Below are 18499 nucleotides of genomic sequence, written 5' to 3'. Positions count from 1 at the left end.
TCAATAATTCATTTTTGCTTTTGTTTCCCTTGTCTTCACGGATTCATCTTGCAGGAAGTTGCTGTGGCCAAGTTCAAAAGGGTGTTCCTGTGTTCTCTAGGATATTGATGGATTCCTGTCTCACATTTAGATCTTTCAACCATTTTGAGTTTATCTTTGTATATGGTGTAAGAGAATGGTCCAGTTTCATTCTTCTGCACATGGCTGTCCAATTTTCCCAGCACCATCTATTGAAGAGACTGTCCTTTTCCCAGTGGATAGTCTTTCCTGCCTTGTCAAATATTAGTTGACCATAGAGTTGAGGGCCCATTTCTGGGTTCCCTATTCTGTTCCATTGATCTATGTGTCTGTTTTTGTGCCAGTACCATATTGTCTTGATGACCACAGCTTTGTAGTACAACCTGAAATCCGGCATTGTGATGCCCCCAGCTATGGTTTTCTCTTTCAATATTCCCCTGGCTAATCGGGGTCCTTTCTGATTCCACACAAATCTTAAGATGATTTGTTCCAACTCTCTGAAGAAAGTCCATGGTATTTTGATAGGGATTGCATTGAATGTGTAAATTGCCCTAGGTAGCATCGACATTTTCACAATATTAATTCTTCCAATCCACGAGCATGGAATATTTTTCCATCTCTTTGTATCTTCCTCAATTTCTCTCAGAAGTGTTTTGTAGTTTTTAGGGTATAGATCCTTCACCTCTTTGGTTAGGTTTATTCCTAGGTGTCTTATGCTTTTGGGTGCAATTGTAAATGGGACTGACTCCTTAATTTCTCTTTCTTCAGTCTCATTGTTAGTGTATAGAAATGCCACTGATTTCTGGGCATTGATTTCGTATTCTGCCACATTGCTGAATTGCTGTATGAGTTCTAGCAATTTTGGGGTAGAGTTTTTTGGGTTTTCTATGTACAGTATCATGCCATCTGCAAAGAGGGAGAGTTTGACTACTTTATGGGCAATTTGAATGCCTTTTATTTCTTTTTGTTGTCTGATTGCTGAGGCTAGGACTTCTAGTACTATGTTGAATAGCAGTGGTGAGAGTGGACAACCCAATTGTGTTGCTGATCTTAGGGGAAAGGTTCCCAGTGTTTCCCCCATTGAGAATGATATTTGCTGTGGGCTTTTCATAGACAGCTTTTAAGATGCTGAGGAATGTTCCCTCTATCCCTACACTCTGAAGAGTTTTGATCAGGAATGGATGCTGTATTTTGTCAAATTGAGAGGATCATATGGTTCTTATTTTTTCTCTTGTTGATGTGATCTATCACATTTGATTGTTTTACTAGTGTTGAACCAACCTTGCATCCTGGGGATAAATCCCACTTGGTCAGGGTGTATAATCTTTTTAATGTACTGTTGGATCCTACTGGCTACAAGCATCCCTCAAAAATTTGGAAAAAACTCAAATACACAAGCTAACCTTGCACCTACAGGAACTGGAAAAAGAATAGCAAATAAAATCTATACCAACCAGAAGAAGAGCGATCATAAATATTTAAGCAGAACTCAATGAAACAGAGACTAGAAGAACTGTAGAACAGATCAACAAAACCAGGAGTTGATTCTTTGAAAGAATTAATAAGATAGATAAACCATTAGCTAGCCTAATTAAAAACAAAAGAGAAAACACTCAAATTAATAAAATCAGGAATGAAAAAGGAGAGATCACCACCAATACCAAGGAAATACAAACGATTTTTAAAACATATTATGAACAGCTATACGCCAATAAATTAGGCAATCTAGAAGAAATGGATGCATTTCTGGAAAACCACAAATTACCAAAACTGGAATAGGAAGAAATAGAAAACCTGAACGGGCCAATAACCAGGGAGGACATGGAAGTAGTCATCAAAAACCTCCCAAGACACAAAAGTCCAGGGCCAGATGTTTTAAGGGCCAGATGGCTTCCCAGGGGAATTCTATCAAACATTTAAAGAAGAACTGACCTATTCTACTAAAGCCGTTCTGAAGGATAGAAAGGGATGGAATACTTCAAAACTCATTTTATGAGGCCATCATCACCTTAATTCCAAAACCACACAAAGACCCCACCAAAAAGGAGAATTATAGACCAATATCCCTGATGAACACAGATGCAAAAGTTCCTTTTGATTTTCTTAATAACATTTTCTTTTCTCTACCTCCCTTTATTGTAAGATTATAATACTCAATACATATAACAGAAAATATATGTTAATCTATGCTGTAAGGTTTCTTGTCAATAGTACACTATTAGTAGTAAAGTTTTGGGGGAGTCGAAAGTTAAAGTGAATTTTTCACTGCGTGGAAAGTCGGCACCTTTAATCCCCATGTTGTTCAAAGGTCAACTATATTTTTTAAGATAACAATCCGCATTGGTGAAGGGACAATGGAAAGATGAATCAGCTAAATGTTTTGGAAGTCAATTTGGAAGTAGTCACAAGGAGCCTTAAAACTTGTCCATATTTTTTTAGAAAAATCTAGTAAGAAATTATCAGAGAAATATAAACAAACACTAAAGTTGTATACGTCACAATCCTACCTAAAATAGAAAATTACTAGAAACAACTTGAATTTCTAAAATAAGAAAATTATTAAAAGAAGTTGGATACATCCTGTAAACACTCTTAATACAGTGAAAAGTAAACATAGATTTATAAAATAAGATAAACCATACTATGCAATTTTGTTTTCACACACAGATGTGGGTCTCTGAGTCCACATATATGTATGTGCATACCTGTATGAGGGACAAATGTATTTCTATAAATGTACATACATACACATAAGAAGGAAATATAACAAATATTTAAGGAAATATCTCTGGGTAGTAGGACCATACATGTAATTTTTCTTAGATTTTTCTAGAGTTTATACATTTTCTGTGAGGATGATTATAAAGATAGCAATGATGACAACCATGATGAGTTGTATAATGAACCAGGTGCTCTTAGTACTATAACACCCATCAACACATTCAAAACAACTGGAAGCAGGTACTATTATTATCCCCATTTTATAGAAAAATGAGGTACAGATGTAAAAAAAAAAAAAGGAAGAAGAAGAAAGAAGAAAGAAAGAAAAGAAAAGTGAGGCAACTCATCCAAAGCCTCAGAGATCTGGTGGGTGAAGCAGTATTTAAACCCAGAGTCTAACTTCAGATGTATATTTCTAATGACTATATTAGTACTATATTACTATCATAAAGTGTTTTTCAAATCAGCCTCCCAGTAATTTGTAAGTTTTCTAAGTAAGTATAGTTTCTATCATTTCATTAAGATACTTGGCAAACATGGAAACAGAACCAGGCTAAAGACAGGATCAGGTATGTCCAATAAGCTCTCCAAGTCTCCACTTATCCAAAGGTTTTAGCTCAGTTCATTCAATCCCACTGGGTATATCATCTTTTCCTGCATTCAATTCAACAAATATTTAATAGGTACTTTTATGTGCCAAATATTATGCTAAACACAGAAGATAAAACATGTCACTAAATTTTATAATAGTTTACCGATGAATGTTGACCACCAAATAGTCACATAAAGAGTAAAACTGTGAAAAATGCTAGAAAATAATATTCCAAAGATAAAGAAAAAAATCTGGGAACACTAAAAGAGTCAATTCATTTGGGAGACATAACAATCCTAAATGTGAATGCACCTAGTAACTTAAGCACTTAATAACACAAATTCAAATGATATACAGCAAAAAGAAATCATAGAACTAAAAATAAAAATAGATGACTTTATAATCATAGCTCAAGATTTTAACATACTTCTCTCAGAAATGTAAGGACCAACATAAAACACACACATACAACCCAAAGATATAGGAAATTTGAATAAAACTGTTACTTTGACACTTACAGAATAACATAATCCAATAACTATAGAACACTTTTTTTCACTTGTACATGGATATTTACCAAAACAGGACATATGCTGGACCATGATTCACATCTCAAGAAACTGAAAAGAATTAAAGTTTCCTGGGATGCCTGGATGGCTCAGCAGTTGAGCATCTGCCTTCTTCCCAGGGCATGATCCCGGAGTCCCAGGATCAAGTCCCACACTGGGCTCCCTGCATGGAGCCTGCTTCTCTCTGCCTATGTCTCTGCCTCTCTCTGTGTGTCTCTCATGAATAAATAAATAAAATCTTAAAAAAAAAAAAAAAAAGAATTAAAGTTTCCATTGAGAACTCAATGGAATTAAACTAGAAACCAAAAACAACCAGATAACCAGAATACTCCCAAATATCTGGAAATTAAATAATATACTTTCAATAACCCAAGAGCCACAGGAGAAATCACAATATAAATTTTAAAATACTATGAAGTGAACAATAAAAAAACTATCAAATTCAAGCAGCACGTAATCTTTTAACCAGTTTATCCTTCCTTCAACATTCACGTTCCTACTTTTCTCATTTTAATTCAGATTATGTTAACCAAAATGGGTCTAAATCTCCCCCAAAGTGTAGGACAGAGCCCTCCTGTGTCTTTCCTAAACACCATAAAAGAATCATGAAAATTCTCTGCTTATAACTGACTTTGTATTCGATTTTCTTTCTACCTGGAAAATTATCCCTTAAACTATCTATCTTATTCTAAGATACTATATAATTTTTATCGTTCTTACTAGGGCAGTGGTTTGGGCTAAAACCTTCCCATGGAATTTAAATATACTAAACATTTATTAAGAATAAAATAGTCTGACTTCCCCAAAAGTGCTATGTGAATGCAAGAGAACTTATATCTACAACTACTTTTTAAATTACTCAAGATAGGTATCAAAAGTCACATTCATATCCTCTTTTAATATACTTTCTTGGTTTTTTAATTTTCCCTCTATCTATTCTGTTTTATATATCAAGAAAGGTAAATTCTGAATATTCTGTGAGATATACCTTATTTTAATAACAAGAATTAGATACAATAAGTTAGCTAACAAAAGCACACAGCAGTAAGAATACCTACAAGAAGGCTCTCTGGCTCTGCTAAGAAAGTTGAGGAAGTCTTTGAAACTGAGATCTGGAGGAGTGGAGACAATGTGCCAGCCAGAAGGAACAGAATGTGTAGAGGGGCAGAGGACCACACGCAGGCCCACATAGCTGGTGTCTCACAGCATTGCATGGCTAAGTAGAGAAAGATAAGCCTACAAATAAACACATTAAAAGAGCAACTAGAAACACAGAAAAGAATACTAGAAAAAATTTTCATACAGAAGCCAAGGAAAGAGCTTTCTTTCTTCAAGGACAAAATGGTCAACATAGTTGAATGCTACTGAAAGATCCAGTAGCATGAAGACCTAAAAATGAAAGTTGGATTTAGCAACATGGAGATCACTGTTGTTATTTATTCTGAGAAAACATGTTTCACTACACTTGCTTAGACTAACTGGCAGAGTAGGTGGTAGAGCACAAGAGATACACAGTATTACAGAATCATTCGAATGACACAAAATATCAGTGTGTATACCTATAGTGCAAAGAAACTAAAAAGGGGGAAGAAACACAGTGAAACTAGTAAATATATGCTGAATGAGTTTATGGATGGATTTTTTTCTCATTTATACTTTTTTAATAATTATTAATTTTTACCATAAACAAATATTATAGAAACAAAAAAAGGTTTTAATTTGTCATTTTAAAATTATGAGCAAGAAGAACATAACACCCAGAATAAATTTTGCAGGTACCTTTATCTACACATTAGCATCATCTTTTAATTAAAAAAATAGAAGAGGAAGACTTTATTTGAGGTAGAATTGTAGAATAAGAAAAAAAGGATTCTAAAATCTACTAGATTTTAGACTGTTAACATCAAAAGGGACGACTTATTTTACTAGTTCTTTTCAGAGTTTCTCTAAAGCCTTATGCTATACAACTTTAAGTATGAAAAGTTCAGTATTTAAGGGGGAGAAAGCCAGCAGTCACAAGGAGTTATAAAAGATACTAGAAATGACTGGTCTTACAATCTTTCACATTCCTTTACAACCTTGCCTCCACTTACCCAGTGGCACACTTCTTGTATTCATTGCCAGAGAAACCACAATTGCCAAATCTGTCACCTTTAGAATTCACATCAATGAAACAATCTCTTGGGGCAGCCTTGGCTTCTGTAACATTAAAAAAAAAAAAAAAAGTATGGCAATTTAAGTCAAAAATAAAAGTATTCCCTAGGACAACCCATACCCTGGATCAACTGCCACATTACCTTCTAAAGATTTTCAAGCCACAAGGAAAAAACTTTATTGTTCCACTTTTATACTTCACAACAAGATGTAAAAGTAAAGCTTAGATTATATTTAAAAGCTAGCCTGGACTCAAAGAAAAGTCATTAAAAGAAATGTCATTAAACAAGATGAAATTATAAATAAATGGAAAGGCATTGTATAGTCTGGTGGTGTTCTAAGCATATCCCTTCTCACTACTCTCAAAACATATATTTGCCACTTCATTAGATTATGCTGGAGGGGCACCTCGGGTGGCTCAGTGGTTGAGCATCTGCCTTTGACTCAGGTCATGATCCTGGGGTTCTGAGATCAAGTCCTGCATCAGGCTTCACAGGGAACCTGCTTCTCCCTCTGCCTGTGTCTCTGCCTCTCTCTCTGTGTCTCTCATGAATAAATAAATAAAATCTCTTTAAAAAAATCAAGCTGGAAAGGGCTGGTGAAAACACTGCTCGCTATTACTATTGATTTTTTTTATTTACCATATATAGATGCTAAATTTAGATGCCCCCACCAACAAGATAGATAGGCACACAGCCATGACAGCTGACAAGGTAGCAAACTATTCTTGCTTTCTTATGTTACATATGTTTTAATCACTTCATGTTCAATTTGCCCACAAATTACATATTCTGAAAAAAGTTCTACTTGTAAATATTTTTAAACCAAAATGCCAGCACTTTGTGTTAAAGAAAGGAATTCACTCACCTTCACTTACACGTCTACTGCTATGTTTTGTTTAAAAGAAAATGGACGTGAGGTAAAAGAAGTTGGCACAAGAAAGACGCAGAGGACCACACAACATGGAAAGGGAATGCAAAATACCTGCCCGGGACAAACATCCCTTGCAGGGCCCTTCTACAGAACAGAAGGAGCTCTAAACTTCCAGGTAATCTCTACAAAGCAAAATAACTGTAGTTCCCTTAGTCCTACACATCTTTACTAAATAACAGTATTTACCTCCTTAAAATGAATCTGTAATTATTTTTCAGTCTGCGATAACCTGCCTATTTTTGCAAAATGGATCAGGATTGACAGAGCCTCTTCACTCAATCACTTCCTGACCCACCATAGGATAAGGGGTATAAAAGAACTAGAGATCAAAACTAGAGACAAAGGAAGTCCGGGCAAAGTCAACAACTCTAGCATCCGAGAAATGTAACATAGTACTCATGACTGATCTTCCTGAGAGAAACAAAAATAAAAACAGCAGATTAGGGTCCTTCTTTCCTTTCCATTTTTTCTTCCTCCCTTCCTCTTCCCTTCTTTTCTTCATTAAATATATATTATTCCCTACTAAGTGTTCCACACCCTGATAAATAATGGGTATAGTTTACCAGTACCTCTCTGGAGAGAAACAGGAAAGTTCCTGTTAGTAATTCTCTGTTGTCTTAAAAGACAATCCTCAACAAACATCTGGTGCTCACTTACTCTGCTCGATTGAACGTGATGTTCCTCTCCCTACTGGCTCAAGAAAGAAACAGAAGTAGGAAAATAAGATCTCAGTATGGTTTGGGCATAAACCCATCACTGTCAATTATCAAACAAAGCGGGATCCCTGGGTGGCGCAGCGGTTTAGCGCCTGCCTTTGGCCCAGGGCGCGATCCTGGAGATCTGGGATCGAATCCCACGTCAGGCTCCCAGTGCATGGAGCCTGCTTCTCCCTCTGCCTTGTGTCTCTGCCTCTCTCTCTCTCTCTCTCTCTCTCACTGTGTGCCTATCATAAATAAATAAAAAAAAAAAAATTAAAAAAAAAATTAAAAAAAAAAATTATCAAACAAAGCAATCTGCTTCATTGTGCTGAAAGCAACCTTTACCTTGAGAACCTTAATCACTTGAATCCAAGGAATGAAACATAAAATGGAATACAATGTAGACTATCACTGCAGGGACAGCTAGCATCAGTGTGTAATCAAAATAAAGCTGACAAAAGGTGCTGCCATGCTTCAATGCAAACTCTCTATGGGTTTTCACCAAAACTCCTGTAGTACAGCAACTTGATTTTCCTGTTGTACTAACAAATAGAAAAGTCAAAAGAGCAATCAGAAAAATCTGACTTGCACAGACCAATGGCACTGGTTAGTTGATCATGGTGCTCCTAGAAATAAAAAGAGAGGAAGCTTACCAGAACATTCTTGCTACATCTGTATACGCAGAAAAGTTCTAGGTCAAATGAAAAAAAGGGTGACATGGGCCCTCAATCAATTCCCAAACTTGAGCCATATTACAGACCCAGAAACTCTTAAATGAAGGACAGGACACGTCTCCTTCAGGTAGAACCCTGATACACTGCCACAAATTTATACTCTCATTCTCCCGTCCTTCCCCAACCGGACCTATGGCCTTTTACCATGATAACTAGGCACCGTGGAAAAGAAAAATCAGACCTTTCAGGAACTACTGAACATCAGCTCTGAACTGGCACTGAATCCAGGAGACCCAAAACATCACGGTGGCCTACCTGTCAGAATAGGGAGCTACAGAGGTCAGGTGATCAATGGAGCTTCAGCTAAGTCCACCTCACTCACAGAGGGCCCAGTAGGACCCCGAACTCATCCCTTACTTTCTTCCCCAGTTCCAGAATGCGGGACTGGAACAAACACAATTGGCTGCTAGCAGAATCCCCACACTGGCTCCCTGACCTGTGGAGTCAGGGCTACCATGGCAGGAAAGGCCAAGTGGAAGCCATGAGAACTGCCACTACCTAGGAAAATAGTAAACCAAAAGCAATAAATACCACAATCCAGGAAGCACTGCAGAGATCAATGTCACCCTCAACGACTGATAGTCCAGTTTGACTAAGCTAATTGGCCTGTGCAGAAGACAGACAGATCCTAGACAACAACAGTGGGTTATCCTAAGGGGATATGTAATTGCTGCTGTAGCTACTGTGGTTCTATTGCTTGAGCAAATCCCCGTACCTCCTGGTACCTGGTATGCAGCTGCTGAACTGGCAGATACTGTTTTTTCCACCCTGGTCAATAAGGACCACCAGAAGCAGTTTGCTATCAGCTGGCAAGACCAGCAATATGCCTTCACTGTCCTCTCTCAGAGGTAGAGCAACCCTCCAGCCCTACATCGTAATTTAGTCTGCAGGGATGCTGGTCAACTTTTCCTTCCACAAGATATACTCTGGCCCATTACATTGATGACATTATCCTAATTGAACCTAATGTGCAAGACATAGCCATACTGGGGACTAATTGGTAAGACAACAAAGCATGTCAGAGGTGGAAAGGAAAGCTGAGAAAAATTCAGGAGTCTTCTGCCTCAGTCAAATTATCAGGGGGCCCATGGAGTGGGACATAACTAGATTTCCCTTCAAAAGTTAAGGATAAGTTGTTATATCCAGCCCCATTGCTCCAGGAATCATGAAGTATAAGTGGAAGTGGCACCACTACTTCTCCCAGTGGCCCTCTAGCAAAAATTTTGCTTCTTGTCCCTACAACCTTATGTTCCTGCTAGCCTAGAGTTCTTAGTTCCAGAGAGGAGTGCTTCCATCAGGAGACACAACAATGATTCTACTGAACTAGAAGTTAAGTCTACCACCCAGACATTTTATACTCCTCATACCTCTGAATGAACAGGCGAAAAAGAGAGTTACTGTGTTGGCTGGGGTTACCGATCTTGACTATCATGAGGAAACTAGACCACTACTGCACAAGGGAGGTAAAGAAGAATATGAGTAGAATACAGGAGATCCCTTAGGGTGACTCTTAGTATTGCTATCCCCTGTGATTAAAGCCAATGGAAAACTAAAGAAACCCAATCCAGGCTGGATAGCCCAGAGCCTTTAAGAATGAAGGTTTGGGTCACTCCACAGGTAAAAAGCCAAGACTAACTGTGGTGCTTGCTGAAGACAAAGGATATACAGAATGGATAATGAGGAAGGTTGTTAAAACTACCAGCTATGACCACAGGACTGGTTATAGAAACTAGGACTTTAATTGTCATGAATATTTCTTCCTTTTTGTTATGAATGTATTTGTGATCACATATAGATCAGAGGTTTCTACAACTCACTTCCTGGATTCAGTTAATTTGCTAGAGTAGCTCACAGAACTCAGAGAAACATTTTACTTACAACATTACTGATTTATTCTAAAATGATATAACTCAGAAACAGCCAGATGGAAGAGATGCATAGGGCAAGGTATGAGGAAAGGGGCTCGAAAATTTCATACCCTCTCTGAATTCAGCCCTTTCCCAGAATATCCATATCCATTTGGTTCACCAAGCTGGAAACTCTCAGAACCCTATCCTTTTGGCTTGTTAATGGAGGCTTCATTACATAGGTGTGGTTCATTAAAACCTAGGCCATTAGTGATTAACTATCTCTCACCCCTCTTCCCTCCCTAGGGAAGGTCAGGGAACTGAAAGTTCCAACCTTCTAAAGACACTGGTTGATTCCCTGGGCAACCAGCGCCCATCCTTGGGTTACCTAGGAGCTTTCCAAATGCCACTTCATTAACATAACAGAAGACACATTGATAGCTCTTATCACTTAGGAAATTCCAAGGGTTTTAGAAGCTTGATGCCAAGAACTGGAGGAAGATCAAATATGTTTTCCTAATTATAAATCACAGTATCACAACAATCCACAGTGCTTTAACTAAAATCATAATAATTAATCCATATTAAAGGATGTAGAATGGAAAAAGATCAAGAATATAATGGGAGTTGACAAAAGTTGAAAGAGGAAAAGAATTGTAAATTCTCATCTTCCATAGTGAGAAATTAGTGGTTAATACCTAGAATGGAAAAATCATAAAATGGCATTAATAAGAGATTATCTAAAGACCTGAAGCAAGTAACAGAATAACCAGCCAGAAAAAGTGAAAAGTGGTTGCCCCAAGGGATGGGGTTATTAGGTAGGAGTACACTTTTTCATAAAACCTTATTTAAAAATTTGGCTCTTTAATCTACATGTACATATAACTTTGATAAAAATGAAAACTTTAAATGGAGAAAACAGGAAAAACTTTTAAACATCCTAAGAATCCATCAGTATGAGAATGGATTCTATTTACATAATGTAATACTCTAATGTACTGTGACCTAAATGTATTAAGATACTGATATTGTAATCAAATGCCTCAAAAACATTTTGAGCAAGCAATGAAAATAGCAGACCCATATGTATATACCTATACTATTCATATGAAATTAAAACTAGAAGATGATACTAAGTAAATGTATATTTATTTATTTTGTTTATATACATAGAATAGAAAGGTGATAAAAAGAAAGAGAGTAAAAGCAAAAATTATCAACTAAATTTGCACATGCCAAATTCATAAGCAGGACTGCTCATGAAGAAGGAAGTAGGGAGGTAAGACAGGAGAGAGAACAGGTGAACTTCAATTTTATCAATAACGTTTTCTTTCCATTTTTAACAAAAACTGAAGCACAAAATCAAATCAAATCAAAGCAATCAATTATAATTAAAATGTCTTACTTGAGCCAAAAATGACTTGACACTGAGCATCATAATATTGGCACATGCCATTGTAACAATAGGCCTTATTATTCTGGCAAGGATATCCATTCTGAATAAAAACATCTGGCTGACAGAACTGAGAAGAACCATTGCAATATTCTGGAACATCACATTCGTTGGTTTTTCCTCGGCACAAAGTACCTCCTGGAAGGAACTAGGGTAATAAGATTCAAATTAAACAGGAATATCAGGACAATCTCCACAAACTAATCAAATTTGAAGCCACAGTATTTAGATCCATAAAAAGTTCTAATAACAACAAAAGATTAGATAACCCAATAGAAATATGAACAAAGGCCAACAATAGGAAGCTTATAAAAGTCATGAAATATGGAAAATGAAAAAATATAACCTCACTGATAACCAAAAGAAATATAAATTAAATTTTGAAAAGCACTTTACACCTAGGGCACTTGAGTGGCTCAGTTGGTTAAGCATCTGCCTTCAACTCAGGTTATGATCTCAGGGTCCTGGTCCTGCATTGGGTTCCCTGCTCAGTGGGGAATCTGCTTCCCCCTCTCCATCTGCCCCTGCCCCCTGCTCATGCTCACTCTCTTAAATGAGTAAAAAAATCTTAAAAAAAAAAAAAAAAAAAAGCACTTTTTACCAATCAGACTAACCAGGATTATAACCCTTGCTAGCAACTAATATTGGCACAGCAAGCATTTGATTACACTGCCAGTAGAAGTATAGGTTGGCACATTGGTGAAAAATACATTAAAATGTATCAAAATTTTTAAGATACATACTCTGTTCCAACAATTCCACTTCTAAACAAAAATTAGAAGCAACCTAAATATCCATCATTAGTTGACTCAATAAAGGATGGTATAGCCACACAAAGCAGTACTAACTATATAACCATGTATAACTCTATGGATAGATAAAAGTCTATGGTATCTTATTGAAAAAAAAGCAGGTAGTAAAATAAGCATATGTGTGTTAACATGCTTATATATACACATATACAGACACATTCACATGTGTATAGAAAATTACGTAAAGTTAACAAATTATCAACAATGGCTACCTGAGGAGAGTAAAATGATATAGCATCTTTCACTGTGTACTTTCTATACTTTGATATTTTTGAATTATTTATAAAAACATAGATTTTTTTTAAAGTAGACTCCATGCTTAGCATGGAGTCCAACACAGGGCTTGAACTCATGACCCTGAGATCAAGACATGAGCTGAGATCAAGAGTCAGACACCCAACCAGCCAAGCCATCCAGCTGCCCCAAATTACTTTCAAAATCAGAAAGAAAAAGAAATGTTTCTCCTTAGGAAAAAAGTCTCCCAAGACTACTTGTTATAAAAGAATGTACTTCAAACTTGCAAACAAGTGGCATAAAATTTTTCATAAAATTTCTTATAGATGAGAAAACACAAATTTTAATATATATATGTTTTTCCTTTTTCTACTTTTTTCCAAATAGGGAGGAATTCCTTACCCAACAGTCTTTACAGCAGTCACCATATGCACATTCGGCAGATGATTTAAGTTTACAAGTAGTTCCTTCACAACAAGGGTCCGATTCACACTCCTGTGAAGAGAAAATGACTGTCAATAAAGAAAGAAGTCATTGTCATCAATTTTCATTAATCAAAGTCTTATCCTAGATCTAAAATCTTCTTTCTAACCAGCCTCTAGCAGTTACTCTCTGGAAAATCACTTACTATCCTTCGGAAGGTATCAGTGACTCTTCAGCTACAACTATTTAAAGGTCAACATCTTTCAAAGGAAGGAAACCATACAGACAATGCATCTTTGTTGGCTTGAATTGCCATAACAAGATACTATGAACTGGTAGTTTCAACAACTGAAATATATTATCTCAGTTCTGCAGGCTAGAGGACCAAACTCAAAGTTCCAGTCAATTTGGCTTTTGGCTAAGACTTTCTTCCTAGCTTGCAGACAGCTGCTTTCTCACTGTGTGCTCACATGGCCCATCTTTGGTGCAAATGTTCTGACAGAGAGAGAGTAAGCAAGCTCTCCTGGGTCTCTTCTCATAAGAACACTAACCCTGTCAGATCAAGATCCCATCCTTTTGACCTCATTAACCTTAATTACTTACTTAGAGGCCACATCTACAGCTATCCTCAGGGCGAGGGCTTCAACACAGAAATTTGGGGAAGGAGGATACATTCAGTCATAACAGTTTAATCATCACTGGGAAGTAAAGATCCACAGATACATTTCCCTTCATGCTCAATGTCTGACTTGCCTAATGGGTGCGTCTTCACCTTATGTGGACATTCTTTCTATCTTGCCTGGCTTCTCTCACTCCACTTTGAGCCTCCATGGCTCCTCATTGTCCCCTACCAAACCCCACAACCTGACACCTAAAGGGACACTTCCTCCATGTTCAGGTCTGAATTGTTTGAGAGGGAAGCAGAAGGAGGGAGAAAGAATAAGACAGGGGATAGAAGGAGGAGGAGAAGAAGGAGTGGCGAGGAAATAAGCTTTAATTTTTGAAGAATATCTGTCCTACTATGGAATTCTAGGTTGACAGTTTCTGCCACTGAGAACTGTAAATATGCCGTTCTATTGTTTTCTGCCCCCTTATTGTTTCAGGGAAAAATCAGCTGCCACTAATATCTTTGTTCTCTTGTTTTCTATTGGCTTCTTTCATTATTTTCTCTTTTCCCAGCACTTTGATTAGAGTATACCTACATAAATTTTCTTTGTCATGATTCTGGTGTAGATTTACTTTGGTGTTTTGAAATTATAAGTCAATGTTTATCCCTAAATTAGGGGGGTTTTCAGTCATTTTTTTTTCTTTCATCCTCAGTCTCCTAAGATTTCACGAACAGTTACATTAAACTATTTGATATCTCCTACATGTTCCTGATGCTCTGTTCATTTTTCTTTAATCATTTCTATTTTTTCTTTAGTTTGGATTATTTCTTTTGATCAGCTTCATGTTCATTGACTCTTTTCTGCCATATTAGACTGTTATTAATTCTAGCCAGTAAAACTTTCCATTTATTGGACTTTTTTAGTTCTGTAAGTTCTTTATTTGGTTCTTTATTATAATTTACATTTCTCTCTAAATTTTTACACTTTGATCATGAAGACCATATTTTTCTCTAATTCTTTGATGATAAATATGGAATATAATTCGTAGCATCTTTATTTCTAATAGCAAAATGTTAGGAAAAAATCCAAATGTCCTCTAATGGGCAAATGATTAAGCAAACTCTGCATGGTCAAACAACAGTTAAACAAACTCCAGGCAGGACCTCTGGGCTGGTGGTAAACATTATTCCAAGTTCTCCACAGTAAAATACATCCAATGGAACAATACTCATAAGAAGAAATGAAATGTTAATGCATGTAACAACTTAGATTGACCTTAAAGGCATTATACTTAGTGGAAAAAAAGTCAGTCTCAAAAGAGTATTTATTTTATGATTCCATTTATATAACATTATTGAAATGACAACATTACAGAGAGAAGACAGATTAGAAGTAGCCAGAGGAAGGAATCAGGGCTAGAGTTGAGGGTGGGTGCAAATACAAAGAAGTAGCAGCAGGGAGTTTCTTTGTGTGACAATAGAATAGTTCTCTGTGTTAATGGAGGTGGTGCTTACAAAATCAATAAATGGGAAAAAATTACACATCACACATACACAAATGCAGTTAAAAATGGTGAAAGCTGAATAAAGTCTGTGATCTAGTTAATGCATCAACATCAGTGTCCTGGTTTTTATACTGCATGACAGCTACTACATATGATGTCACCTTTGGGGGAAATGGTGAAAACGCATGGGGCTCTTTGTACTGTTTGAAAACTTGCAAAAAAGCAAATTCCCATCAGTTTATAATTATTTTTAACAAAAAATTTAAAATAAATGAACTTTAATTTAAATATTGTACCATACAAAAGAATTAAGTCAAAATGGATCATAGTCCTAAATGGACTAAACCCTAGAATTAGAAGGCTTCTAGGAGAAAACCTTTGCAACCTTAGATTAGACAAAGATTCCTGAGATATAACATCAAAAATGCATAGCCCCTATAAGCATAAGTTGATAAAATGGGCTTTATTTAAAATGTAAAGCTTCTAGTTTTCAAAAAAGATTGTTAAGGAAATTAAAGATGAGCTACAGACTGGGAGAAAATATCTGCAAATCACGTATCTGATTAGACCCAGAATATATGAAGTACTCTCAAAACTCAGTAAGAAAACCACACAATTTTCAAACTAGGGAAAAAAGGTGAACAGAGATGTCATCAAAAAAGATATACAGATGGCAAATAAGCACCTGAAAACATGCTCAACATCACTGATCACTAAGGAAATGCAAATTAAAACATTAGTGAGGTACCACTACACACTTCAAAAGAATAGCTAAACTGAACTGACCAACCATATGAAGTATCCCCAAGGATGTAAAAGAACTAGAACTCTCATACACTGACAGTGTGAATGTAAAATGGTACAAACACTTTGAAAAACAGTTTGAAAACTTCTTGAAAAGTTATCCACCTAACATATGACCCAGTCATTTTACTCCTAGATATTTACCCAAGAGAAATGAAAACATGAGTCCATATGAAGACTTGACTGCAAGTATTCACATACAGCAGCTTTATGTGTTGATAGCCAAACACTGGAAACAGCCAAATTTACATGAACAGATGAAAAGGTAAACCAACTGTACCATATCCATACTACTCAATGATAAATAGCAATTTAAAAAATGAGCTACTGACACTGTAGCAAAATGGATGAATCTCAAAATAATTATGCTGAGGGAATGAAGCTAGACAAAAAAAGTCATTCCATTTACATGAAATTCTAGGAAACGTACAGAAAAGTATGACCAGAAAGGAAATCCATGATTGGATGAGGATTGGAGAACAAGAAGGGATGGAAAGAAGGGATTACCAAGAGTTATAAAGAACTTTTTGGGATAATGATGTGTTTGTTATCTTGATCCTGATGATGGTTTCACACAAGTATACATGTGTCAAAATGTATCAACTTGTATGCTTTAAATATATGCAGCTTATTTTTGACCAAGTGCTTACAATTGTCCTTTTCTTATTCTTTGCTCTTATTCTTTTTAAATTTTTTAATAAAGCTTCTCCCTCTCCTACAGGCCCCTGAGCTCTGCTCGTCCATATAGAAAAAGTGGAGCTTGTCACCTCCCCAGTTCCCATCAGCTTCTCCTGGAAATCAGCTGACCACAGCAGAACACTTTTATATCAGACCTCACTGGTCATTTCCCCTTGCTTATCCAGCTTCCTCTTAAAGATTCTGCTTGCCCCCACCCTGACCTTTTATTTTTTTTTTAAGATTTTATTTATTTATTCATGAGAGACATGGGGGGGTGGGCAGAAACATAGGCAGAGGGAGACGCAGGCTCCATGCAGGGAGCCCGATATGGGACTCGATCCCAGGACTCCAGGATCATGCCCTGGGCCAAAGGCAGGCACCAAACTGCTGAGCCACCCAGGGAGCCCATGAGGCACCCAGGGAGCCCCACCCTGACCCTTTAAAAGAAAAACCTTTCCGTATTTGACTGTGAGATGCTTTCAGATTCTGAGATCAGAGCATTCTTCCTATTACAATAGTCTTTATTCTGAACAAAGTCTTTCGTTATCTAAGTCCAAGTTTGGTTTCCTTAACAGTATATCAATTATACTTCAATAAAGCTGCTAAACTGTTTTCAAAAACACTGTGTAAGACATATGGCTTCATAAAAGATTAAAGAAGGAGGAAATAAACTATGTACACAGGAATTTTATTTATGATAAATGTACAATTTAAAAAGGTCTTACAACAACTGATCATTAGTGGATAAAAATTAATGCCCTAACTTATTCCACATGACCCTCCTCAAAGAGCTAATATAAAAATTTTCAATTATAAAAATGCTAATTATGGAAGGGGTTATGATGACAATCTTGAAATAAGGGTACTACAAGCCTAGTCAAAATACAAAATTCAGAAAAATCTAAAGGAAAAAAATTGATAAATTTCCTGCATTTAAATTTCAAATTTCAATATAATAAAATACATCCTATTGAAAGCTAAACGTCAAGAGTGAATCCTAAGGCAAACCGAGAAACAGACTTAACTGTAGATAACAAACTGATCCCAGAGGGGAGGTAGATGGAGATGGGATAAATAGGTGATGGGGATTAAGGAGTGTGCTTAGTACGATGAGCACAGGATGATGTATGGAAGTGTTGAATCACTATATTATAAACCTGAAACTAACATTACATGTATATTAACTGGAATTTAAATAGAAACTTAAAAAATAAATAGTGAACAGAAAAAGAAATCAAAAGAGAAGAAAAATTGTAAACTGGAAAAAATTTAATAGAACACAAAATGGAAATGAATTAAAATTATAATTAAAAAGCATAGACTGGGGGAAGAAAAGAGTGAACCCTAAGGTAAACTTTGGGTGATAATGATGTGTCAATGTAGTCACCGACTGTAACAAATGTCCCATTATGCTGCAGTATGGGGATACTACAGGAGGTTGTGTGTGGTGGTATATGGGAACTCTCAGTACTTTCCATTCAACTTTCCTGTGACCCTAAAACTGCCCTAAAAGACAAAGTTAATTAATTTTTAAAAGCTAAATGGTAAGCTAACGATAGAGGAAAAATATTAAAACATATACAAAACAAAGGACTTTGCCCACAATACATTAGCTGCTAAAAATCAATTTAAAAGAATGCCTGGGTGGCTCAGTCGGTTAAGCATCTGCCTTTGGCTCAGGTCATGATCCTAGGGTCCTGGGATCAAGCCCCACATC

At 36.5% G+C, this 18499-nt stretch overlaps 1 protein-coding gene across 1 annotated transcript in view; it reads right to left on the bottom strand.

The window, feature by feature from the left end:
- The window catches only part of ADAM9 (ADAM metallopeptidase domain 9), a 137957-nt gene that overhangs the window by 46824 nt on the left and 72634 nt on the right, over window positions 1-18499 (bottom strand). Inside the window, exons 13-15 of the mRNA XM_077849229.1 lie at window positions 13168-13260; window positions 11672-11867; window positions 5994-6099 (exon numbers count right to left, since the gene is read on the bottom strand). Coding sequence (XP_077705355.1) covers window positions 5994-6099; window positions 11672-11867; window positions 13168-13260 — 395 coding nt within the window. The remainder of the gene's footprint in view (window positions 1-5993; window positions 6100-11671; window positions 11868-13167; window positions 13261-18499) is intronic.

Source organism: Canis aureus, chromosome 15 (assembly GCF_053574225.1).
Source record: "Canis aureus isolate CA01 chromosome 15, VMU_Caureus_v.1.0, whole genome shotgun sequence".
Lineage (NCBI taxonomy): Eukaryota > Metazoa > Chordata > Mammalia > Carnivora > Canidae > Canis > Canis aureus.
Note: the sequence above shows the minus strand (reverse complement) of the source record. Positions and strands in the feature narration are given on the sequence as shown.